Here is a 27,174-nt window from a genome sequence, read left to right as displayed (position 1 = left end):
TACCGAGGCTGGCGGCTACCACACTGCTCCGGAGCTCATTCCTGTGCAGGTTGGGAAGAACAGGGCTCAGGCAGCAGCAGGAGGATGCCCCTCCAGGGGTGAGATCTACCACCCTCTCACCAGGTCCAACACAGGAGGCACACCCGTAGGATGAGGTCCAGCCACTGTCCAGCCGGCAATCAGAACACCCCCAAAGCCAGACCAGCAGAGAAGGGGTGATGTCTGCCAGAACGCAGGTCCCAGGAGCAGAGAGGCCCTCTGAGGACACCAGTGCAGGTAAGAGCCCGGCCGGAGCTGCAGGAAGGGTGGCGGGGGGGGGGGGGGGGGGGGGTGCGAAGGCAAGCGGGAACCAGGGTAAGGTGTCTGGGCCCCAGACAGCCGCAGCCCGCGCCTCCCGGGAGTCCGCGACGGGGAGCCTCCGAACTCCAGGTCCCGGCCCCCGGAGGACGAGTAGGCCGCAGACCGCCGGAGGACACCACTGACAGTGTGGCGCGGAGATAGCGGCCGGCGGGTCGCCAGGGAGATCCCAACAAGGTGCGGAGGGGGCAGGGAGGGCTGCGGCAGGTGGGGAAGGAGTCTTCAGGCCACCAGGACCCTCCGACGGGCCGCACAGCGCTCACGGAGCCAGTCTCCGGGCAGTCCCCCAACTTCAGTCCCCGGCCTCCGGAGGTGTAGCAGGCCGCAGTCACAGGAAGCCGCAAGAACGGAGCCCAGCACAACAGGTACCTTCTCAGAGCTGTGGGCAGATCCGGCTTCTGAAGGATTGGTAGGCCGCCACCTGCACAGATGCAGGGCGCATCTGCCGGCTCCGCGAACCACACAATCTGATGCAGGGGGTCTTCAATAGGCAGGAGAGTGTTCCCATAATCACCAGGGAGCAGTTTAATAGCGTAAAAGGTATTCCCAGGGCAGGAGCTCCAGCTCAGCACATCTGCTCGGGTCTGCTGTCAGGCCACGCCCCCACCTAACCCTTTTTCATCCACAATTCCTCCCACTCTTGCTCACTCCATGTGCCAACCTTCTGTCTGGCCCCTCCCTCTACATATTAATCTCTTTTGAGCAGGGCCTTCTTCCCCCGTTTTTCACTGTCTACAAGTCTTGCTCACCAACTACATCTGCACGTCCTCCTTGGGCTCTCTGCTCCTTTACTCCCCTTACATTTCACACCTCTTTAGCCATCCACGCTGCTATCAGTACCTATGTTAAGAGTTGTACTCTAATGTTTTTATTTAATATACTGTTCTGTTTTACCATTTGTATGGCATCACAGAGCCCATGTGGCAACGGAATGCAGCTAATTTACCTGCTGTCGGGACCCTGGAGGTCAGGAGACAGATGCCAGATTCCCGGCAGCTGGCAAAATGCCGCAGGTCGGAATCCCGATCAAAGCCCCGATTTCACACTCAGGTGGTTGTCCCCCCCCCCACCAAGGGGGAATATTATAGTGTGGCAAGCTTCGCATGTGGTTACAACAATATTTAGAAATTGGGCCCTTTGTTTCATATAGAGCAGATACACATTAAAACATACCAAAAAGTTGCCTTCGGCAGCATGAAGTGTTGCCAATTGACTATTCAATTCCTGTGTTCCTGAGCAAACTGGAGGTGTTGCACCCACTTTGCAGCCGTTAGCAATGGTGTATGTACAGGCCTTCTGCTTCTGTAACCCATACAATGTAATTTTGCAGCGCACTGTTTGTTGAGACCATATGAATTAGTCCCAGATTCAGATTATCCGTCACTATATGAACTGTTGCCTGTCTGTGGGACACAAGTCTGACCACTCTGTTCCGCTCGAACATCCAGTAACCGATTACGACCAGAGGCCTTGCGCTCAGCCCAAGTTTTTTTGTCTGCTGGTCCACTCCAAGTACACTTTAAGAATGGACATCCTTCAACAATTCACCAGTGCAACCATTTTGCTAATTGCTCAGACTACTGCTGCAAGCGCCAACAATCACTCCCCGATCAAAGTCAGTCAGATTGTGTTAATTACCCAATATTTCATGAGTGATGCACTGCATTAGTCTCTACATACCTTTGCTTTTCTGTTCTTCTAAAGAGTCAGACATCTTACACCAGCATTATCTGTGGAATAGCTCATTTGCATAAAATTGACTGGTGGTCTTAATAATTTGGCCACTGAGTGTATACATACATCTCTCTATTTCTATACAAACACAAATAAATACACATGTACATACATGTATGTAATATATGGGTCATCTGCGTATGCTAAACTGTTCACACATGAGCAAGTCTGATCACTTGCCACATTTCATAACAGATTAAAAAATAAAAATAATTTTAAGTTGAACCATCAAAATCATGTGGCCAGCATCAAAGGCACTACACTAAAAGAATATAACTTTACCTTTTATCAATCTTTCTTATGGTGTGTTTGTGGAGGTACATTAGTATCCTCCACAGTGAGATTTTATTAGTTACCATGAACCCTAAATGAGTCGTACAGTATATCACTAGTTTACAGAAATCACAAAAGACACTGATAGTTTTGAGACTATACATTTCTATTTATTGGGGGAAAACAAAACACTTCCTTTAACAGGTGAAAACAGTTTTTCATAAAAGCAGGCAATACTAAAACATTACTGTGCTTTGGAGATACAACACCCCCAACTATGGTATACACATCCAAATACGGTTTTACTGATCAGAAGTTCACATTTTACTCTTCTCTTCTGGTAGTCCATAGAAATATGTAAAATCCTGCAAAAGGACAAAATAGAAATAAAACTTTAGAGAAACATTCTAATGCTGGGTACACACCTATAGATATATCTATAGAACAACTGATCTGCAGATATATCTATAGACTGATGGGGCAGTGTGTTGTGCATACACACTGCGCGACCCGTTGTACCGATCACGAACTGGACAGGCATTTACATGCGCCCGTCCAGTTCAGCCGCCAATTACCGCCGGCTGTTGCAGCGTGTACGGGCGGTCGGCTGACCGCCCGCACACACACACACACACACACACATACCGATGTATCAATATATTGGTCATCGTGTGTGCTGCAAGGCCGACGAGATATGTCTGAACGACGGGCCAGCAATATATTGGCCAGTGTGTATCCAGAATTAGTGTTTACACCTTTGCAAACCACAAGACAGAAGGGTTGACAAGGGGACAGCAGAACATTCTGTACATACATATCCATCTATATCTATGTGCAGTATACCAGTTTATTTGCTGCTGATGAATAATTGAGTTTCTTAATATATAAGTGTGCTGGTTTCCAGACCTTAGATTGGGACCTTTTCCACGATTCTACTGAGCACCCTAATGCTGGCTGTATGTATGTATCGAAAATTTGGGTACCCAAGGCAAAAATTCATTTTAATGTGCAAAAAAAAAAGGCAAGGAAAGATAGAAAAATCTCCAAAAGGCATCAAATTACAGATTAGACATTCTTAACATGTCAAAAAAAAGTTTGATTTTATTTCCATCATTTACACTATCAAAAGAACAGAAATAAAAAAATGGCGTCTGCAAAAGTTTGGGCACCCTGCAGAGTTAATACCTTGTACTGCCCCCTTTGGCAAGTATCACAGCTTGTAAACGCTTTTTGTAGCCAGCCAAGAGTCTTTCAATTCTTGTTTGAGGTATCTTTGCCCATTCTTCCTAACAAAAGTCTTCCAGTTCTTTGAGATTCCTGGGCTGTCTGTGACGCACTGCTCTTTTAAAGGTCTATCCATAGATTTTCAATTATGTTGAGGTCAGGAGATTGTGATGGCCATGGCAAAACCTTCAGTTTACGCCTCTTGATGTAATCCACCGTGGATTTTGAGGTGTGTTTAGGATCATTATCCATTTGTAGAAGCCAGCCTCTCTTTAACTTCAGCTTTTCCACAGATGGCATCAAGTTAGTGTCCAAAATTTGCTGGAATCTTATTGAATCCATTTTTCCTTCGACTCGTGAAATGTTCCCTGTGCTACTGGCTGCAATACAAACCCAAAGCATGATTGATCCACCCCCATGCTTATCAGTTGGACAGAGGTTCTTTTCATTAAATTCTGAGCCCTTCCTTCTCCAAACGTACCTTTGCTCATTCCGGCCAAAAAGTTCTATTTTAACCTCATCGGTCCACAGAACTTTATTCCAAAATGCATCAGGCTGGTCTATATGTTCATTTGCAAACTTCAAACGCTGATTTTTGTGGTGAGGACGTAGATGAGGTTTTCTTCTGATGACTCTTCCACGAAGACCATATTTGTACAAGTATCTCTTTATAGTGGAATAGTGTACCACAACTCCAGTGTCTGCCAGATCTTCCTGGAGGGATTGTACAGTCAAACGTGGATTTTGACTTGCTTTTCTCACAATACTGCGAGTTGTTCTGTCTGATATTTTTCTTGGTCTTCCAGATCTTGCTTTAACTTCCACTGTTCCTGATGACTGCCATTTCTTAATTACATTTCGAACAGAGGATATGGGCATCTGATAACGCTTTGCTATCTTCTTATAGCCTTCTCCTGCTTTGTGAGCGTCAACTATTCTCAGTTTCAGTGTTCTACACAACTGCTTAGGGGAACCCATGGTGCTGATTGTTGAAGCAAGGTCAGATGAGTCTGGGCTTTTAAAACCTTTGAGATTGACCTCACCTGGTCTTCCTAGACAATGATTGAGAACAATCAATGACACTGCCTGGTCTCAGCTGTCCAAAGGGGGCAGTACAAGGTATTAACTCTTCAGGGTAACTTTTGCAGACGCCATTTTTTGTTTTCTGTTCTTTTGATAGTGTATATGATGGAAATAAAATTAAACTTTTTTTGACATGTTATAAGAATGTCTAATCTGCAATTTGATGCCTTTTGTAGATTTTTTCCATCTTTCCTTGGCTTCTTTTTGCACATTAAAATGAATTTTTGCCTTGGGTGCCCAAACTTTCAATCCCCACTGTATGTATATACACACACACACACACACACACACACTTATGTATTTTACACATATACACAAACACACTGTACAATTTGGCATGCCTACTGCCACCTATACTACCACTGGTTCATCAGAAAAACTGTCTTAATCCCAAATGAGCCACACTCCTCTTGTTACAGCAGTCTTTCAATGAGATTGTAAATTCTTATCAGCAGGACCCTGCCAAACCTTCAAATATAAAATTACAATGGGCAGTGTGTATTCACAGTTTGACATCAGAATTATTAGGTCACAAAAACTGTAATAGAACACTGGTCATGTGGATTGTTTGCCAAACAATGGTATAGATATTTTCTGCGTGTACATCAATTTGGCACCATGCTGTTTTGTGTTTCTCTGGGATCTAAGCATGTGTTTAATCATATTTACCACTGTATTGTAACAGTACTTAAGGGTCATTCCACATCAAATCAACAGCCATTTTCATGACCATCACCAATTTCAATTAAATTTACTGTGCTTGTTAGGTCTGACGACTAACTAATTTACACCAAATTTCAACATCATAGGTTGGATATTTTTGAGGTAGTTGTAGTCATTGGGTCTACTGTTGTTAGTATATCACAACGATGAACTAGAAGAATGTTGGGTTTACCTGGGTATTTGTATGATGGGGATGGTCCTTGTGGGTGGAGAAAGCTGACCTTTACTAATTCGTACTTTTCATCTACGTCAAGAACACATGCTACCCACCACTATGCATCATACACACAAGTGACAAATCCTTTAATGTCTTTAAATTCTACTTCGTCCTCCAGTAAACAAACTCGTTCCACTTTCGAAGATGTAGAGTAGGAATAAACTTTAGTTGACAGAATAGTTGTTAAGGGAATAAAAGGAATGTAGTTTCTGGGTTCCAGCAATTGTGCGGGATTGCTCAAATCTAACTTACAGGAACTTCTCTTCTGCCTCGTGGTTATCTGAACTGGTGTACTTGAAACAGCTGGAAATATTCTCAACAGCCCAATCAAACAATTGTCGAGGAGTCATTATTTGTTGATCGTACGGCCTTTGGAGACTGGCTCGTGCAGCTAATCTTTTCACAGTGCCACCAACTCCATCACATGCCCCTTTTCCATGGGAGTTGGCTGAAAAGTGCCACTCGGCTGGAATTCTAAAGTCTTGCTCGTGACAGCAAAGATTAATGAAATTCATTAGAGGCAGCTCCATCTGAGAAATAAATTATCTTTGTAACGATAGGATACTTTTCCTTAAGAAAATTTATGAGTAACCCCTGGAATAAATGAACTGCAACAGTATCATGGTGAAGGCAGTCTGATATAGTAACAAAGCTGACATGCTTTAGACTTCCTGCCTCATCTATGAAGTATGCTACACAAGGATGAAGAGTTGCTTGTGCGTTATTCCAGTGGAAACTTTGCACTTTGTCTTGCAGTAGAATCAAATAGTTCTCTGCAAAGTCGCAGATTACCAAAAACTCCCCAGTTTGCAAACTTAATTTAAGGTCTGCTTGAAAAAGACGACTGTTGTCCAGCAATGAAGGAATGGTGCAGCAGTATTTGTAACTTGTCACAAAAAGCGTCCAGAAAGTCAACAGATGAATGTGTAACTGGTCTCAAGATTAGAATGGTCAACAGAGACCCATTGTTTCTAAGAAATATTATCCATCATGCTGTAATCCATTAACTGCCTCAACTGTTCCTTAAAATGTTTGAGGCGGTTGACATCTTCACATTCATTACACTCATTAAGGTAGCATGCTGGCTGAGGAGGATTGCATATCATCATCGCCAAACAATCCTTATACGATTTCAATGGGATCTCTTCCTTTGATGTCAAATCAGAAATCTTTGCACTTAATATCATGAGTTTGACATTCTGGTGGATGGTGCAAGCACACACTGAATGTGTACCACTTCCTCCAGCTAAGGTGCAGTATTTGGAGCGAAGTTCTGCAAACTTTGAAAACCCTAGATGTTGCAGCGGAAAAACTTTTCTTTAAACAAGGTATACGCCTCTTTTAAAATTGCTTAAAACCAACCGTTTGAGCATGAACTCTCTTTTTCCATCTGACATTTTTACCAAAACAAAGTCTTTCTTTCTGGGCATGATGCGACTTATATTATTAGACTCATAAAAGTTTCTGACAATATTTGCAGTTTCTCCTGTCAGCACCTTCCCTGGTTTTGGATTAGGTGTAGAAAGTATACCTTTCTCTTTAACAAGCTTTTTAGCTACACGAACCATAGAACTGGATGCACCAAACTCTTCCTCCACTTTTTTAATACTCCAACTTTTTACAACAGGACGTGTGTACACCATTACAGAAAGAGAAACACTGTCTGCAACTTCAAAAACTAAACTCATGGAAAGCCTGAACAAAACCTGGTCTGTTATATACACTGCTCCAAAAAAATAAAGGGAACACTAAAATAACACATCCTAGATCTGAATGAATTAAGTATTCTTATTAAATACTTTGTTCTTTACATAGTTGAATGTGCTGACAACAAAATCACACAAAAAATATCAATGGAAATCAAATTTATTAACCCATGGAGGTTGGATTTGGAGTCACACTCAAAATTAAAGTGGAAACACACTACAGGCTGATCCAACTTTGATGTCCTTAAAACAAGTCAAAATGAGGCTGAGTAGTGTGTGTGGCCTCCACGTGCCTGTATGACCTCTCTGCAACACCTGGGCATGCTCCTGAGGTGGTGGCGGATGGTCTCCTGAGGGATCTCCTCCCAGACCTGGACTAAAGCATCCGTCAACTCCTGGACAGTCAGTGGTGCAACGTGGCGTTGGTGGATGGAGCGAGACATGATGTCCCAGATGTGCTCAATTGGATTCAGGTCTGGAGAATGGGCGGGCCAGTCCATAGCATCAATGCCTTCGTCTTGCAGGAACTGCTGACACACTCCAGCCACATGAGGTCTAGCATTGTCTTGCATTAGGAGGAACCCAGGGCCAACCGCACCAGCATATGGTCTCACAAGGGGTCTGAGAATCTCATCTCGGTACCTAAGGGCAGTCAGGCTACCTCTGGCGAGCACATGGAGGGTTGTGCGGCCCCCCCCAAAAAATGCCACCCCACACCATTACTGACCCACTGCCAAACCGGTCATGCTGGAGGATGTTGCAGGCAGCAGAACGATCTCCTTGGCGTCTCCAGACTCTATCACATGTGCTCAGTGAGAACCTGCTTTCATCTGTGAAGAGCACAGGGCATCAGTGGCGAATTTGCCAATCTTGGTGTTCTCTGGCAAATGCCAAAAGTCCTGCACAGTGTTGGGCTGTAAGCACAACCCCCACCTGTGGAGGTCGGGCCCTCATACCACCGTCATGGAGTTTGTTTCTGATCGTTTGAGTAGACACATGAACATTTGTGGCTTGCTGGAGGTCATTTTGCAGGGCTCTTGCAGTGCTCCTCCTGTTCCCTTCTTGCACAAAGGCGGAGGTAGCGGTCCTGCTGCTGGGTTGTTGCCCTCCTACGGCCTCCTCCACGTTTTCTGATGTACTGGCCTGTCTCCTGGTAGCGCCTCCATGCTCTGGACACTACGCTGACAGACACAGCAAACCTTCTTGCCACAGCTCGCATTGATGTGCCATCCTGGATGAGCTGCACTACCTGAGCCACTAGTGTGGGTTGTAGACTCCGTCTCATGAAACCACTAGAGTGAAAGCACCGCCAGCTTTCAAAAGTGACCAAAACATCAGCCAGAAAGCATAGGAGCTGAGAACTGGTCTGTGGTCACCACCTGTAGAACAACTCCTTTATTGGGGGAGGTCTTGCTAATTGCCTATAATTTCCACCTGTTGTCTATTCCATTGCACATCAGCATGTGAAATTGATTGTCAATCAGTGTTGCTTCCTAAGTGGACAGTTTGATTTCACAGAAGTGTGACTGACTTGGAGTTACATTGTGTTGTTTAAGTGTTCCCTTTATTTTTTTGAGCAGTGTATATTAAGGTTATATTGCTGTTTTTCAAAACTTTATAATACACTGGGGCAGATTGTATTAACCTGGAGAAGGCATAAGGAAGTGATAAACCAGTGATATGTGCAAGGTGATAAAGGCACCAGCCAGTCAGCTCCTAACTGTTCATTTACATATTGGAGCCGATTGGCTGGTGCGTTTATCACCTTGCACATATCACTGGTTTATCACTTCCTTATGCCTTCTCCAGGTTAATACATCTGCCCCTCTGTCTGCAAGTGAGAATTTTGTATAATTTATCTGCCTGCTTGTCAGTAAATTATGGTTATCGCATTATCCCATGGGAGTCCCAAAGTGAAATTTGGTACATGTTTAAATGAAATATGAGAGAACTCAAAAAAAAAAAAAAATACAAAAAAGAATATCCCTATTTTAAAAAATTGAGGTCAAAGGTTAGTAAACTTTTTTTTAGTACGATCTTACTAAATTAAAATTGAAGTGAAAATATCTAGTCATAAGCTTCAAAATGACACTAAATTTAATCTCTCTGTCTTAATTAGAACTCAAGTTACAGGCAAACGAAAAGACCACCGCAGCAGTAAATTTGCATATTTTGGTATTTTTTAAATGGCTCCACCTCCAAAAATATCAAACTATGATGTTGAAATTTTGTGTAGATTAGTTCCCCCCCCATCCTACTGGTACACCAAATTTCATAAAAATTGGAGAGGGTTAGTAAAATTTTTATGTTTTTTTTTGAGTTGATTTGATATGGAATGACCCTTAATCAATTTGGCCCATAGATTGAGGAATTTTTTTTATCTAGGCTGGGGAGGGGCTTTAGGGTTAGCAAAGAAATGCTCACCCGAACACCGGTGGTCTGACACGGAAGTCAGTCATATGACCAGGAATGCTCTGCTGGAGTTGCCAGAAGTAGGTAAGTCACCTCTCAGCCACCACGGAAGGTATGTTGACATTTCATCACTGTCTACATTAAAAACGTTGACACGGTCAACGTCGACATTGACCATGATGAATGTCAACATATATCATACTCAATCCGCTGTGTTCTCAGATGTGGAATAGCAGTAGCATATTCTATTTCACACCTCTTGCACACATTTAGTTTGTTTGATATTAAGCCATTCAAATCCACTCTAAACTAAAAAATGTAGAATTCTTTAAGCATTTCTGAACTGTATTAATAGCTTTTAAATATAAAAAGGCTACTATTCATAGATTATAACCAAACTGCAACAAAGTAATGTTGGTGAATGAAGTAGAAACACACACTGAACTAAATTCACACCACTAACGAACATTGCACTACTTACTTAATTTGAAGGCCGGCTATCGGCATATTCACTGAGAATTGCAGACACTGTGAATGAATCCCTCCCACGAAGCCGGTCTTTGATATCCTCAGATAAGTCAGCTGTACGTCTCCCATATGGCTGGCGTGATTCACGATAGTAGTCTTCTGAGTAGCGTGGTGGAATGTGATCCATGTCCAGTCTAGCGCGCTTACTATGTAGTATATCGCTCTCTCTATCACCCCACTCAGGTAAATCGAACTGTTTCGAATTATACAGCTCACGGGTGTTTGATGCAGGTGCCATATAATCAGGAGACAGACTAACTCTTCTATAACGTGCTCGTTCTCTTGAAGTACCAGCGACTTGTGCTGAAGGGCTTCTATAAGACGACTCATTCCATTTCCTACCATGCATTCCAGATTCATAACTCAATTCAGAATATGGTGTACGTGTCTGTTCATTTGCCTTGTGTATCCCAGATTCAGCAATATCACCATACTGGCTGACGTAGGGGTCAGCCTGTGATAGGTAATTTCCCTCCACTGAACGATCATAACCAACATTTCCATAGTTCTGTGATGCACCAGCATATTCTGGTAGAGTATTTAGATTTTGCTTTAGATCAGCATCCTGGTTCATTTGCATCATTGAACTACTGCCCACCTGCCCACCCTGTTGGTTTGGAACACTCTGGTTCAAATTAGACATCAAATTCATCAGCACATTTCCTGTGTTCTGAGGGTCTTGCATCCCACCTGCCATCTGCATAAGTAAATTTTGGTTTAGTTGAGGGTTTTCCAAACTCAATGTATTTTTAGACATTGAGGCCATTTGCGTCATCATCTGCTGGTCTAACAGGACGTTTTCCATATCTGCGGAATTGTGTGATGTCATTAACGTCATCAGTTGCTGATTGAGAGAACCCATATCTGTATTTCCAGCATCCTGTGTCAGAGCGGCAATTTGCATCATCATTTGCTCCTGTGAAAGGTCAGAGCTGAGTGTTTGGTCTAGCAGTAACGATTTTAACATCATTAATTCGGAATCAATCTCTACATTTTCAGTAGATAAAGTGTTTTCTGGAAGAAAATTAAGCAATTCCATTAATTTCTTCATAAACTCAAGATCTTCAGTGCTTGGGTCATTTTGATTGAGCATTGAAAGGTTTTGAATATTTTGTGTTTGGTTTGATGGAACAAATGGAAACTGTTGTGGCTTCTGTGGAACGGAGGCATTTGGTGTCATTTTTGTTTGGGCAATGCGATGCATATTTGGCCCACGAAGACCATCTTGCATGGTATTTGTTTCTGAAAGTTGAGAACATAAAAATGAGCATTATTTATTAAAAGTACAAGCCATTTATTATCTAAACCTGCTAAATAATTATCAATACACCCAACTTAGTTGCAACTAAAACATTATCCTATAGTATAGAGAACACCCACTTAATAAATTAATCTTCAGAATTTAATTGTAATTCAAAATAGTGCTACAAATCACTTCAGGTAACATTTTAATGCTTAGTGAAATTATATGCAGAAAACTAAAATAACATACTGTTTTAGTCTACATATAGCAAAGATGATGCGGTCACAACACTGACAGTCAAGATGCGCCAGTCAGAAGGCAAACAGCGGGCCGCCCGATGGTTAGAATCCAGACACATCCTGCAGGTAAGCACTGGAGTTGGGGGGAGGCTTAGGCTGCGTGGGAGGGGAAAGTTAGGCTTAAACTGCGGGGGCAGTTGGGAGGTTAGAGAGAGGGGGAGGTAGAAAATACTTACCAGGATGTGTCAGGATTATGGCCGTGGGATTTTATATCCAGCCCAAACTAAGAACATCATAACAGGCAATACAATTCATTGCCAATACCACAAACAGACCGTTTTATATCCACAGCTGTTTGTACTGGCCCCAAAACAGACAAATTGCATGTCTTGTCTTTGATATGCAGTGGTGTACAGATACAGTAACAGAATAGGTCTGTTTATAAAAAAAAAAAGTCAAATAACAGAAAGGTTTACATTTCTGCATGAGCAAGTATTTGAGTGAGGAAACTGCACATTTACTTGCAGGAATATGCTAATTGTGCTCTAATTAGACATCATGTAACATAAGTAGATGAGCTTCAAAATGGTCACATAGCTCACCGACAGACAAGTTATTGCATGTTTGCAGCATTATGATTAAGAAAAAGGCACAGTTTTACATCATTTTGTTTTTATTATGTGCATAGTAATAGGATTTTGATACCTTCCGGTAAATCCTTTTCTCCTAGTCCGTAGAGGATGCTGGGGACCACATCAAGACCATGGGGTATAGACGGGATCCGCAGGAGACATGGGCACTCAAGACTTTTCATTGGGTGCGAACTGGCTCCTCCCTCTATGCCCTTCCTCCAGACCCCAGTTATAGGAACTGTGCCCAGGGAGACGGACATTTCGAGGAAAGGACTTACTTTACTTTAATACTAGTGGTGAGATACATACCAACTCACACCCTCAACCATGCCCCATGCCGCACACATGGCATTCAACATGACACATACCAACAGGCATGAAACAATTGCAGCAACATGCTGAAAAACTAAGATAACACAACTTGTGTAACTCTAATAACTAAACTGCAGGTAAAGTACGCACTGGGACGGGCGCCCAGCATCCTCTACAGACTAGGAGAAAAGGATTTACCGGTAGGTATCAAAATCCTATTTTCTCATACGTCCTAGAGGATGCTGGGAACCACATCAAGACCATGGGGTTTATACCAAAGCTCCAGTGAGGGCGGGAGAGTGCAGACGACTCTGCAGCACCGATTAACCAAACTTTAGGTCTTCATTGGCCAAGGTGTCAAACTTGTAGAACTTAGCAAATGTGTTTGACCCCGACCAAGTAGCTGCTCAGCACAGTTGAAATGCAGAGACCCTCCCCGGGGCAGCCGCCCAGCTTGAGCCCACCTTCCTAGTGGAATGGGCCTTCACCAACGTCGGTAACGGCAATCCAGCCGTAGTATGAGCTTGCTGAATCGTATTTCTGATCCACCGTGCAATAGTCTGCTTGAAAGCAGGACACCCAATCTTGTTGTGAGCATACAGGACAAACAGGGCCTCTGTTTTCCGTATACGAGCCGTTCTAGCAACATAGATTTTCAAAGCTCTAACCATATCTAGAGATATTGATTCAGTGAATGTGTCAGTAACTACTGGCACTACAATAGGTTGGTTTATGTGAAAAGATGAAACCACCGTAGGATGAAATTGTTGTCGAGTTCTCAACTCTGCCTTATCTTCATGGAAGATCAGGTAAGGCTCTTGTGAGACAACGCCCCCAATTCAGACACCCGTCTTGCAGATGCCAAAGCCAAAAGCATCACCACATTCCAAGTGAGAAACTTCAACTCTATCTTTTGTAGAGGCTCAAACCAATCCGATTGAAGGAACTGCATTACCACGTTAACGTACCATGGTGCCACTGGAGGCACGAATGGAGGCTGGATGTGCAGAACCCCTTTCACAAAGGTCTGAACCTCTGGAAGAGAGGCCAATTGTTTTTGGAAGAACACGGACAAGGCTGAAATCTGAACCTTGATTGATCCCAATCGGAGGCCTGCCTCCACACCATCCTGCAAAAAATGGAGGAAACGTCCTAAGTGAAACTCTTCCGTAGGAGCTTTCTTGGATTCACACCAAGACACATTTTCTCAAACACGGTGCTAATGTTTCGACGTTACTCCTTTTTTGGCCTGAATAAGGGTGGGGATGACTTCCTCGGGAATACCTTTCCTGGCTAGGATACGGCGCTCAACAACCATGCCGTCAAACGTAGCCGTGGTAAGTCCTAGTACACGCGCGGCCCCTGCTGCAGCAGGTCCTCCCGAGGAGGAAGAGGCCGAGGATCTTCTATGAGCAACTGCTGAAGATCTGGGTACCAAGCCCTCCTTGGCCAGTCTGGGACAATGAAGATTGCTCAAACCCTTGTTTTCCTTATGATCCGGAGTACTTTTAGGATCAGCGGAAGTGGAGGGAAGACATACACTAACAGGAAAACCCACTGGGTCACCAGTGCATCCACTGCTACTGCTTGAGGGTCTCTCGACCTGGAACAGTATCAAGCTTCTTGTTGAGACGAGACGCCATCATGTCTATTTGAGGAACTCCCCAAAGACTTGTCACCTCTGCGAAAACTTCTTGGTGGAGGCCCCACTCTCCTGGATGGAGATAGTGTCTGCTGAGGAAGTCTGCTTCCCAGTTGTATACTCCCGGAATTAATATTGCCGAAAAAGCTTGTAGATGTTTTTCTGCCCAGCGGAGGATTTTTGTCGCCTCTGCCATTGCCGCTCTGCTTTTCGTTCCGCCCTGCCTGTTTATGTACGCAACTGCTGTTACATTGTCCGCTTGGATCTGCACGGGACAGTCTTGAAGAAGATGTACTGCTTGTTGAAGGCCGTTGTAAATGGCTCTTAGCTCCAGCACGTTTATGTGAAGACAGGCTTCCTGATGTGACCAACATCCCTGGAAGTTTTCTCCCCGAGAGTCTGCTCCCCAGCCTCGGAGACTTGCATCCGTGGTTACCAGCACCCAGTCCTGAATCCCGAACCTACGTACCTCTAGCAGGTGAGAGCTGTGCAACCACCACAGGAGCGAAATCCTGTTTTTTGACGACAGGATTATCTTTTTGTGCATGTGTAGGTGTGACCCCGACCACTTGTCCAACAGGTCCCACTGGAATACTCTGGCATGGAACCTGCCAAACTGTATGGCCTCGTAGGCCGCCACCATCTTCCCTAACAACCGAATGCACTGATGGATCGACACACTTGATGGTTTCAATATCTGTTTTACCATTTTCTGGATTTCCAGAGCCTTTTCCAGCGGAAGAAATACTCTCTGAACTTGTGTGTCCAGAATCATCCCGAGGAAAGACAACCTTGTCGTCGGTTCCAATTGTGACTTTGGGTAATTTATGATCCACCCGTGCTGTTGGAGTATTGACAGAAAGAGTGATACGTTTTGTAACAACTGCTCCCTGGATCTCGCCTTTATCAGGAGATCGTCCAGATGAGGAATTACATTGACTCCTTTCTGACGAAGGAGGACCATCATCTCCGCCATCACCTTGGTGAATACCCTCAGCGCCGTGGAGAGACCGAAAGGTAACGTCTGGAATTGGTAATGGCAATCCTGAACCGCGAATCTCAGATAAGCATGGAAACATGCAGGTTAGCATCCTTTATGTCCACCGATATCAAATAGTCCCACTCCTCCAGACTGGCAATCACCGCCCGAAGTGATTACATCTTGAACTTGAACCTTTTCAGGTAGCAATTCAGATCTTTTAGATTTAGGATCGGTCTGACCGAGCCGTCCGGCTTCGGAACAACAAAGAGGCTTGAATAAAAACCCCACCCGTGTTGTGATAACGGTACCAGGACTATGACCTGGTCTTGACATAATTTTTGGATTGCCGCTGTTACTGCTTCTCTTTCTGGAGGAGAAACTGGCAAGGTAGATATGAAAAATCGGCATGGAGGAACGTCTTGAAACTCCAGTTTGTATCCCTGGGATACTATTTGCAACATTCAGGGATCCAGGCCAGACAGAATCCAACCCTGGCTGAAGAGTTTGAGACGTGCCCCCACCCGAGTGGCCTCCCGCAAGGGAGCTCCAGCGTCATGCTGAGGATTTGGCAGAAGTAGGGGTAGATTTCTGCTCTTGGGAACCTGGAGCCACTGTGGGCTTCTTTCCCCTTCCTCTTCCCCTACCTGCAAAGAAGGGGGAACCTCTCGTCTTTTTGTATTTATTGGGCCGAAAGGACTGCATTTGCGGGTGATAGGTCTTTTTTGCCGGTGCAGGCGCAGAGGGCAAAAATGTCGACTTACCTGCGGTAGCCGTCGAGACTAACGCATCCAGGCCATTGCCAAATAAGGCCTCACCTTTATATGGGAGCGCCTCCATGTTTCTTTTGGAATCTGCATCCGCGTTCCACTGGCGAATCCACAGCGCCCGCCTAGCCGATACTGCCATGGTAGCTGCTTGTGAACTCAAGAGTCCAATATCCTTCATTGCTTCCAGCATGTAAGTGGCAGCGTCCTTGATATTCCCTAACTTAAGGAGTATCTCATCTTTATCAATCGTGTCAATCTCTATTGACACGCATTCTGACCATTTTTCAATAGCGCGACTCACCCACGCGCAGGCAATAGTGGGCCTGATCAGCGTACCATTGGTAACATAAATGGATTTCAATGTCTTTTCCATTTTGTGGTCTGCCGGCTCCTTAAGTGAAGCCGTGCCAGGTGCAGGAAAAATTACCTTCTTTGTCAACCTGGAAAGCGCACTGTCTAACACAGGGGGTGACTCCCATTTTTTCCTGTCCTCAGCCGGGAAAGGGTAAGCTATCTGATTCTTTTGGGAATACGAAATTTCTTATCAGGATTCACCCACACTCCTTCAAAAAGAGCATTTAGTTTGTGTGAAGGAGGGAACGTGACTTTAGATTTCTTTTCCTTACATAAATAAGCCTTCTCCTGAGGTACAGGAGTGCTTTCTGTAACCTACAACACGTCCCTTATAGCCACAATCATATATTGTATACTTTTAGCCAATTTATGATCTCTCTCTCTGGAGTCACTATCGTTGACACAAGAATCAGAGTCCGTGTCGGTATCAGTGTGTACAACATTCGCAAATGGTCTCTTATGTGACCCAGAGGGGCCGCCTGCAAAAGGATCCTGAAAAAACACATCTTCCACAGATTTTCTCCAGCATGCAGCCTTAGATTCAGACTTATCTAATCTTCGGTTAATCAGATGCATACTGTCACGTATCTCTTTCACCCATGCAGGCTCTTGGTGTGCCACCACATTACAACTCTGTGTCCCTAAAATGGCTTACTCCAGGGAGGAACTCCCTGCCTCAGACATGCCTCACACGTGTACAGACACACTGGGACTTATTTGGGGACAAACCCACAGTAAAATCTGTCAGAGGGACACAGTATAGGAGCAGCCAGTTCACAATCCCAGCGCAGGCATGTTATGCCTGTGACCACAGAATGCCCACAACCAAACCGCTTTTAAACAGTAATTCACACTATTAATTGCACCACAATCGCTTTGTGCCCCCCCTTAATAGAACCCTGTACTTGTCAGAAGTGGAGGAGAGGACCAGCGTGTTCTCTGTAGCCTGAGGAGATAGAAAATGGCGCTGAGTAGTGTGCTGGCTGCCTGGGGAAGAAGCTCCGCCCCCGCAATGGCGCATCCTTATGCTCAGCATACATCATGATATTTATACTGGCGGGGTAGGGCTGTGCAAGCGGCATCTTATGCCCCCCTTTAGCCGGTTTGAGGTATATTTCTTGCTGCCCAGGGCGCCCTGCAGTGCCTGTGTGTGTGGGCAATGGCGCGCTGCGCTCCCGCCAGCCGCGTCGTACCTCAGCCGTCACTTACTTGATAGATCATTCTTCTCATACTCACCTGTCTTCTGGCTCTGTGAGGGGGGTGACGGCGTGCTGTGGGAGTGAGCATCTAGTCACGGCTAGCGTTCAGTACCCTTCAGGAGCTAATGGTGTCCGGTCAGCCAGAAGCAGAGCCATGAAACTCTTTAGGAAGTTGGTTCTGCTTCTGCCCCCTCAGTCCCACGAAGCAGGGAGTCTGTTGCCAGCAGTTCTCCCTGAAAATAAAAAACCTAACATAAGTCTTTTCAGAGAAACTCAGTAGAGCTCCTCAGAGTGCATCCAGTCTGCCGGGGCACATTTCTAAAATGGAGGTCTGGAGGAGGGGCATAGAGGGAGGAGCCAGTTCGCACTCAATGAAAAGTCTTAAGAGTGCCCATGTCTCCTGTGGATCCCGTCTATACCCCATGGTCTTGATGTGGTCCCCAGCATCCTCTAGGACGTATGAGAAAATAACTTTATACTGCAATAACTCACTCAAGTTTTTTTTAATTTTAATAGATTTTTCAAAAGTCCATAACTGGCATAACATGATCGCTGAGTCCGATTCCTAGCTGGGAGCAAAACAGTAAGTAACTTTGCACCTGAACAAACCATGTTGCAATGCAAGGGGTGCAATCACATTTTATTTTCAAGCAGGGTAAATATGGGCTGCTTTTGCATGTAGCCCACAACAATGGACAACTTTGTTTTTACACTGCAACTTTTGTTTGGACACACCCCAATCAAATCTAAATCTCTGCACATTTTAATTCTCTACTTGTAATGCAACATTTTTGCCAAGATGCATAGCTTGTTTAGTAAAAAACGCATTGTTCAGCATTAACCTGCCTATACACACTTTTTGGTCTTTTCTTTCTTCGAGGTCCATGGGATCCACAGGGTTAACCTAGGGTATGGCTGGTGGAGATCAGGACTGGCATGGAACAATAAAGCTTGGTGTGCCTTCTAGGATGCACTAGGCTCCTCTCCCCTAATACCCCGCCCTCATGCTCAGACCCTTCAGATTTAGTTAACAAGCCCAGTGCCGGAGCTGGAGAGAGGAGAGAAGGAAGAATGGGTACACACAAAAAAAAATAAATCAAAAATTCTCATATAGAAAAGAGAAGGGAACTGGTGACAGTAAAGGCAATCCATTGAAGCTAGGTGAATCAAAGTGTGCGCCCTGTGGATCCCATGGACCTCAAAGAAAGAGAGTTAACGAAGGTAAGTTTTACCATAACTCTGTTTTCTTCTTCGGGGTCCATGGTTTCCACATCATTAACCTTGGGATGTCCCAAAGCAGTTTTAAGAGGGAGGGATCTGAAAGGAGGACTTGGCGGCCAAAGGTTGCATCCTGAGAGGCAAACGTATCAAAAGCATAAAACCTAAGAAACACGTGGGAAGAAGACCATGTAGCAGCCTTGCAGAATTGTTCAGCAGACTCTCCACGGCGTGTTGCCCACGAAGGACTCAGAGCAAGTAGAGTGAGCAGAGAATATACTTGGGACAGGAAGATCAGCCTGCAAGTAAGCCTGTGAGATGAACATGCTAAGCCAACATGCCAATGTTTTTTTACTGGCAGGCCAGCCTCGCTTGTGGAATCCATAGAGGATGAATAAGGTATCTTTTTTCCTAATGGAACTAGTACGGTCCACGTAGATCCTGAGAGCACAGACCACATCCAAGAGACTCCATTGTAAGGCCCAAAGAACCAATGATAGGGTCCAAGGAGCGACTGGAAGAACGTATGGAGGCTGTATTCGAGTGCACTCCCTGAAGAAAGGTACGCACATCTGGCAAAAGAGACAGTCTCTTCTGGAACCAGACAGACAAAGCGGGGACCTGGACCTTCAGAGAAGCCAGGCGAAGACCCATGGTGAGGCCTGTCTGTAAAAAGGCTAAAAGCCGGGGTATCCAGAGAACTTTAGAGACAAAGTGATAAGCACACCACTAAATATGGGAGTGCCAAATCCGGTGATATATATGCGAGCCGAGGCCGATTTCCTAACCTGAAGCATATTTTGAACTACCACACTTGAGAAATCATTTCCCCTTTGACGACGTGGTTCTTTAGACATCCCTAAGACAGGGGAGGCAAGTCCGGAAGGGAGAGCAGGTATGGACTAAAGGGAAAAGGCAAGGGCTTGTCCATAGAGAGATCTAATAGATCCATTAACCAATGGTGTCAAGGCCATGCTGGAGCTACCAGTATGATCGTGCCACCGTCCTCTTTGGACTTACTCAGTACTCTGGGAAGTAGAGACACTGGAGGAAAGAGATAGGCCAGATGGATTACTCAGGGGACTGAGTGCGTCATTAAGCTCACTCCTGGATCTTCAGTCCTGGCCTCGTACACTGGATCCTTGTGGTTGTGTCTGGAGGCCATAAGATCGACGTCTGGAAGGCCCCATTTCTACACCAGAATCTGAAAGACCTCTGGGTGTAGAGAATATCCTTTTCGACTGAGAAATTTCACTTCCCAGTTGAGGACTCCTGTAATGAATATTACGGAGATGGCTGGAAGATGGAGTTCTGCCCAATCGAGAATACGAGTTACCTCCTACATCACTGCCACTGCCACTCTGTCGATTTATATAGGCCACTGCCATGGCGTTGTCTGACTGTATTTGGACCGGAGAGCCCTGTAGAAGGGCCTGAGCCATCTGAAGGGCCTGGTAAGACAGCCCGAAGTTCCACGACATTGATTGGGAGACCCCTTTCCGTCAGAGACCAGCGACCCTGAAAGGAGTGACTGCTCGTGAGAGCTCCCCAGAGACTGCCATCTGTAGTGAGGAGTGTCCAGTGTGGAATCCAGAACGGCTGGCCCTTATCCATATAGGCAGTGTGCAGCCACCATGAAAGAAACCCAAAGAGACTGGGGCAGAAGCATAGTCTGGGATTTGTTTCTGTGTCGGTAACCTCGTCTATTCAGTATCAGGAATGGAGTGAAATTGGGCGTATTCCACCAGGTGGAAAGCAGAGACCATGAAGCCTAGGGTCGGCATTGCTAAATGAACTGAGACCCATGGACTGTGAAGTAGGTTGCTGATGCGCAACTGAAACGTTGCAATCTTGTCCTGAGGAAAGACGATGCTTTGTAGTCCAGCAGTGCTCCTAGGTACAGCATTTTCTGAGATGGGATGAGCGAGGCCTTGGCCCAGTTGATTCGCCATCCTTGGTTCTGAAGGAAGGACATAGTCAACTGTAGCACAGTTAGAGACTATGCCAGGAGAAGGTGGTCGTCTGTTTCCGGAGATGGGCCGCCATCACCACCGTGAGCTTGGCGAATAATAACCCCCAACTGTAGTAGGGATCGTTTAACTATAGTGAGCGCCTGTGCTTTGCCGGGTCTGTTGACTGAGAAGTAGGGAAGCATTATCTGGGAAGACGCTGCAGGAAGGAAAAAGCGTACCCGTGAGAGGCCACTTCTAGGACCCAGGCCTCTGTGGTGACTAGACTCCATGTGTGGGCGAACTGAAGAAGTTGGCCTTCCATCCTGGGGAGGCCTGCCCTGTCAGGCTGAGTGTTTGTCCTCTTGTTTGGAAGTTGGACATCTGGCAGACTAAGTCTGTTTGGTTTTGGAGGTCTTGACGGTGTGAGACACACGTGTGAATCTCTGACCTTTGGCCTTGCCTTGCTGACAAAAGGATGGAAAGGATGAAGTCTGAGGCCACACTTAGGATGCTGAAGGCAGGCAAGCTGTCTTAGAGGTTGGCAGTTTCTCTACAATCTTATCCAGTTCCGGTCCAAACAGAAGTTCGCCTGTGTATGGTAAGGCTTCCAGGGACTTCTTAGTGACTGAATCCACTTTCCACTAGCGGAGCCTTACAATGCAGCGAGCTGCAATGGAAAGAGCCGAAGCCTTAGAGCATAGGTCTTCAACCTGTGGCCCTCCAGCTGCTGTGGAACTACACATCCAAGCATGCCCTGCCACAGTTTTGCTATTAAGGCATGCTAAAACGGAGGCAAGGCATGCTGGGATGTGTAGTTTCACAACATCTGGAGGGCCACAGGTTGAAGACCCATGCCTTAGAGGATAACAGAACTCTGTCCAAAGCAGCCTCACCAATGTAATAGGCCATGTCTCTTATATTAGCGAGTAGAGACAAGTGGTCCTTGGTGTGATCAGACGTGAAACTATGTTCAAGGTAGTCTGCCCAAATCTCGATGGCCTTAGCCATCATGTAGCTGGTCTGGCAGTCACTCCTGTAAGGGAGTACAGAGATTTGAGAGATGTGTCCAGTTGTCTATCCTGCAGTTCCTTAAGAGAGGATGCAGTCGGGATAGGGAGGATGGAACTTTTAATTAAATGTGTCACATGAGCATCCACCATAGGTGGAGTCTCCCAATTTTTATAATCTGCTATGGGTAACGGGAAAAAGGAGCTGAGCTTTTAAGGGACCGTAAATTTCTTAGTGGGAGTTTTCCATGCCCCGTTCATAGCTTCCAAGAAGTGGTCAGAGTTTAGAAACTCAACTAAAACTACCTTCTCAGATTTGAGCAAATGATCTTAGTAGCAGCGGTCGGTTCAGCATCTTCCAGCTGAAGTGAGAATTTGACCACCCTAATTAATGCAGCCACATGAAATTTAGATAGTGCCTCCTCATCCCCTGAGGGGGATTCAGCATCTGAGACCTCAGCATGATCAGCTGTAATGGATGATTCTTCTGAATCAGAGAGGGGAATAGACTGTGAGGAAGGCAAAGCACGCTTAGATGTAGAGGGTTTAGGCAATCTACCCCGACCCTGCACCATGCTCTGAAATGCAGCAGAGGAAGCAGCCAAGCTCAGTATAGAGCTAGAGAATGAGTCCAACCATATAGGAGGGATGGGTGGTGCTGCACTTACTTGATAAAAAGGCTATAATGACTGTTGGAAACCCATAGGGAGAACCATTGAGGGCTGCAATGGTTATGGTATACCCATAGGGGGGAGCAATAAGGTCAGTAATTTGATGCCCATGGGGGCTCCTTCACAAGTGCTGGGTAACGGATGTGCTGGGAGGCACCAGACAGGCTGTGCAGAGACCATCCTGTGACAAATCCTGAGGTAAAACCTTCATGTTACCGGTTATACATGCAACAAAGGTAAAAGCCTATCTGCCTGGTCTTAGACTTGTTAGATATGGCAGAAATAAAGCGTTTACACACAAATATGGCAATGTAACAGGAATAGTATGTGACAAAATGCGTAAACAATATACAAGATACAGTTAAGTGTGGCAATTTAAACCCAAAACACACCAGTTTTCAAGGGTTATTGAAAGAAAAGGGAAAGCAATAACAGACCGTGAAGAAATGTGAAAACATGCAGCAGCACTAGCGCAAGTCACATACAATGCAAACGGTAAACAATTTAACTGCAATGGGCACTGATATCAACTACCCTGCTCTGAGGAAGAGACTGGTAGGACACAGCACTTTGTATAATCTGCTATGTGGTAGAGGTATACAGGGAGAGTCAGCCCACCACTCCTGGAGACCTGCAGAGATCAGAGAATGGCTGCCCAGCATCTCTCTTTGGAGGAGGATGAGGGAGGAGCAGCCCAAGGTGAGAAGACTGCTGTGGAATGGGACCCTGGGCTGGAGAGGGGCCACTGGGTAAGTCACCCTTATCCAGTGGCCCCGGGAGTCACCATAACGCTAGTTGGGATCCCGGACATCGCAATGCCGACACCAGAATCTCAACTAGTGGTGAAATACAGACGCCGGGACCACAGGTTTTCCAACCTCTATGGGTGTCCACGACATCCATAGGAGGGAAAATAAATCCTGTGGGGAGTGCAGTGAACCACCGTGCCCGCAACATGTTGAGCGCAGCGAGCCCGCAAAGGCCATGCTAGCGCTCGCCCTGGTGCCAGCATACCAGTGGTCGGGATCACGCCCACCGGCTGTACACACCGACCCCACCAGGGGTCCCGCCGAAATCACCGACCCAGTTGTGGTGTCGCGGCCCATTTGGGGTGTTGGATAATCAACGCTGGCATCCTGTGGACTTCCAGGCGCTGATATCTCAAATACAGAAGTAAAAATCATAAAAAATAAAAATAAAAGCTTGGGCTGAGGTGTGCAGCCTTTGTTCAGAGTGACCAGCTCTAGCTGGCACCGGAAAAAAATCAAGTGCCTAAGCATGGGGACAGGGTATGAGAGGAGAGGAGTACAGTGCATCCTAGGAGGCTCACAAAGCTTTATTGTTCAGTGACACGTCTGGTCTCCACCAGCCATACCCAAAGTTAACCCTGTGGAGACCATGGCCCTCAAAGAAGAAAACCGTTTTAAAAACATATTCAAGAATATGTATATATTATCTACACGCTGTAATATGGGCTGTGCTCAGGGTCTTCAATACGATACAAAAAAACAGAAATATCCGATTAAAGGTCTTAGGAAAAATCTGAACTTTGTTAGTTCACTTTTTCTACAGTATCTATATAATGGATAAGGGAATCCAACATATAAGTACACTGGGAGCCGGGGTGCCCGCTACCTATCCTAGTCTAGCCGAAGAGGACGACTCATAAGGTACCCAGGAACAGGAATAGAATGTGGGCTGCATAGACCGAGCAACAGACAAAGGTGGGAGAGTAAAGAAGGAAAGCAGGGGTGGGAAGAGTTCCCATTACTAGTAAAGAATACGGTATTTAATCATATAAGGAAGTAGTCTGCAATTGCTGTTACTATGTTATGGTGTATTTGACCCTTCATTGAAATGTGGCCATTGGTTGTTAGGTCTGTTCCTATGTTGTTGGCAGGACCTGAGGATATTCCTGCAAACCGGAAATGGTGGGAAAAGCACACTTTTACACCTGGGAATCTTCAGATGCCTATAAAGAGGTAAGGAGTTTCTATCATTTTGGTTGTCCCCAAGGAGTTTGTAAAGAACTGAAAGATTGGAAAGCAAATAGGCTTTGCTATCATGCAATAATTGAAGACTGATTGCTGCCAATATTACAAGATGCACAAAGATTTCTATTTGGAGTAAGACAGCTGGGCAGTGTATATTTCACCACATTTCTGTAGTATCGGGAATCTTATGCTCATAGGACGATATTCAATTGTTTTGTCACCAGCAGCCAGTAGAAAGCGCCCAACAGAGCTATTCAATTCTTGCCCTATTTGTGTGCAATCGGCTGCAGGTGTCGGCATTTAGCTTGCACCCCATGGGGGTGGCGAGCTGAAATGAGCGAAAAGTGACCCGGCTAAGTGCACAAACGGTACTGTGGGTCAGCGTGAACAAACAATTGAATTGCAGCTGCGATTTCCTGTCACGGGAGCACGTGCGTGTAAAGCAATAGAATTCCCCCCATAGATTGAATATACAGAATATGTACATACTCTGCTTTTACTTGTAAAGTGCTAACTTTTAATGCTGCGTTGCCTATTACATACACTTTTTTCTTATTTCACCTAACTTACCTAGAGGTCCTCTGTTAATTTGTGGTGGCTTAGTAAGCATTGGGTTCTGAAAGGTTTTCCTCGCCCCAGAAACAGTTTGCATTAGACCCATGGCCACATGCTGTGCCCTGGCAACTTTGACAAGAAAGACCTAAAAATAAAAAAAAAGAGAGATAACAAAATATTATCATGAAGAATTCAAATGACAGGGTGTATTGTAGAAACAACATGTTAGACAATAGTATAAAACTAAATGCCTCTTAAAAGACTATTCATTAAACAAGGCAAGATGTAGGAAACTATCTGAATTCCATGTGTAATTGTAATGGAATATGGACTTCATATTTGTAACATGTCATAAGGAGTTATGGTAGACTTACCATGACTAACTCTCATTCTGCGAGGTACACTGGGCTCCACAGGGAATACATCAGGATGTAGAGCGGGATCTTGGATCCAAAGGCACCATCAGGCAAAGCTTTGACAGTCCCAGGATGCATTGGGGCTTCCTCTATAACCCCGCCTCCAGGCACTGAGCTCGTTAACCAGTCCAATGCAGGAGCAGGTGAAAGAGAAGGCAGATGTTAGTCACACAGAACCACAATCTCACGACAGGAGAGGGTAACAGCGGCTTATGCCATACAACCCAAAGAAGTTAGGTGCCACAGGGTGGGCGCCCTGTGGACCCCAGTGTACCTCGCAGAAAGAGTTAACCATGATAAGTCTACCATAACTCTCCTTTTCTGCAGCGGGGTACACTGTGTTCCACAGGGAAAACATGGGGGATGTCCTAAAGCAGTTCCTCAAGGGAGGGGACGCGCCGTAGCAGGTAAGAGAACCTGGCGTCCAAATGAAGCATCCTGGGAGGCAGAAGCATCAAAGGCATAGAACCTAATGAATGTGTTCACTTAGGACCACGTAGCCGCCTTGCACAATTGTTCTGGAGACTCGACACGGCAGGCTGCCCAAGAAGGTCCAACAGACAGAGTAGAATGGGCTTTAACTGCAGCCTGCGCATAGGATTGTGCATTCACCATTCTAATCCATCTGGCCAAGGTTTGATTATTCGCAGGCCAGCCACGTTTGTGAAAACCAAACAGTACAAAAAGGGAATCTGACCTGCTGATGGAGGCAGTTCTCTCCACATAGACAAGGAGAGTTCTAACCACATCCAAAGAACGTTTGGGAGAAAAATCCAAAGAGACAAAGGCCGGAACCACATTCTCTTGGTTAAGGTGAAAAGATGACACCACCTTAGGCAAATAACCAGGGCGAGTTCGTAGAACCGCCCGGTACCGGTGGAACATGAGAAAGGGTGGGCGACAGGACAAAGCGCCTAAGTCCGACACCTGTCTTGCAGAGGCAATGGCCAGCAAGAACAGGACCTTGGTTGTGAGCCATTTAAGGTCCACTGATTCAAGAGGTTCAAATGGAGACTCTTGCAGAACATTCAGCACAACAGACAAATCCCATGGAGCCACAGGAGGGACATATGGAGGCTGAATCCGAATGACGCCCTGAATGAACGAACATCAGGTATAGAGGCAATATTTCTCTGAAACCAAACCGACAAGGCAGATATATGAACCTTGAGGAAGGCCAGACGAAAACCCAAGTCCAGGCCCCTTTGCAGTACAGCCAGTATTCTGGAAGTTCTGAATCTACGGACATCGTATTTCTTCTCAGCACACAAGGTGAAGTAAGAATTCCTAACCCTATAATAAATCAGGGAAGAGGCTGGTTTGCGGGCTTTCAGCATCGTTTGAATAACGGCTTCCGAAAAATCCTTTGGATCTCAGGAGTGATGCTTCAAGAGCCACGACGTCAAAGCCAGTCTGGGTAGAGACAAGGGCTCTGTACGAGGAGGTCTGGTAGTTGAGGAAGTAGAAAGGGATATCCCGTTGATAGACCCTGCAGGTCTGAGAACCAATGCCTTCTGGGTCACGCTGGGGCGACTAGAAGCAGCATTCCTCCTTCCTGTTTGAACTTCTGTAGAACTCTGGGCAGGAGTGACACTTGAGGGAACAGATAAGGCAGCCGAAAATTCCATGGAACTGCCAGTGCGTCCACGAAAGCTGCTTGAGGATCCCTTGTCCTCGATCCGAAGACCGGAACCTTGTGATGAGACGCCATGAGGTCTACGTCCGGTAGATTCC

The 27,174-nt window shown here is 45.5% G+C and overlaps 1 protein-coding gene across 8 annotated transcripts in view; it reads right to left on the bottom strand.

Moving 5' to 3' along the window:
- The window catches only part of LOC134927840 (uncharacterized), a 298,227-nt gene that overhangs the window by 20,079 nt on the left and 250,974 nt on the right, over nucleotides 1-27,174 (bottom strand). For 7 of the 8 annotated variants that reach the window (XM_063922888.1, XM_063922892.1, XM_063922891.1 and 4 more), the window contains 3 exons: nucleotides 25,040-25,169; nucleotides 10,211-11,499; nucleotides 2,513-2,729 (listed from right to left, as the gene is read on the bottom strand). In XM_063922888.1, the coding sequence (XP_063778958.1) occupies nucleotides 10,211-11,499; nucleotides 25,040-25,169 (1,419 nt within the window). In that variant the 3' untranslated portion in view covers nucleotides 2,513-2,729. Of the gene's footprint in view, nucleotides 1-2,512; nucleotides 2,730-10,210; nucleotides 11,500-25,039; nucleotides 25,170-27,174 lie in introns of those variants that run through there. The other variant, XM_063922889.1, reaches the window with a different exon arrangement.

The sequence above is a fragment of the Pseudophryne corroboree genome, chromosome 5, assembly GCF_028390025.1.
Source record: "Pseudophryne corroboree isolate aPseCor3 chromosome 5, aPseCor3.hap2, whole genome shotgun sequence".
Taxonomy (NCBI): Eukaryota; Metazoa; Chordata; class Amphibia; order Anura; family Myobatrachidae; genus Pseudophryne; species Pseudophryne corroboree.
Note: the sequence above shows the minus strand (reverse complement) of the source record. Positions and strands in the feature narration are given on the sequence as shown.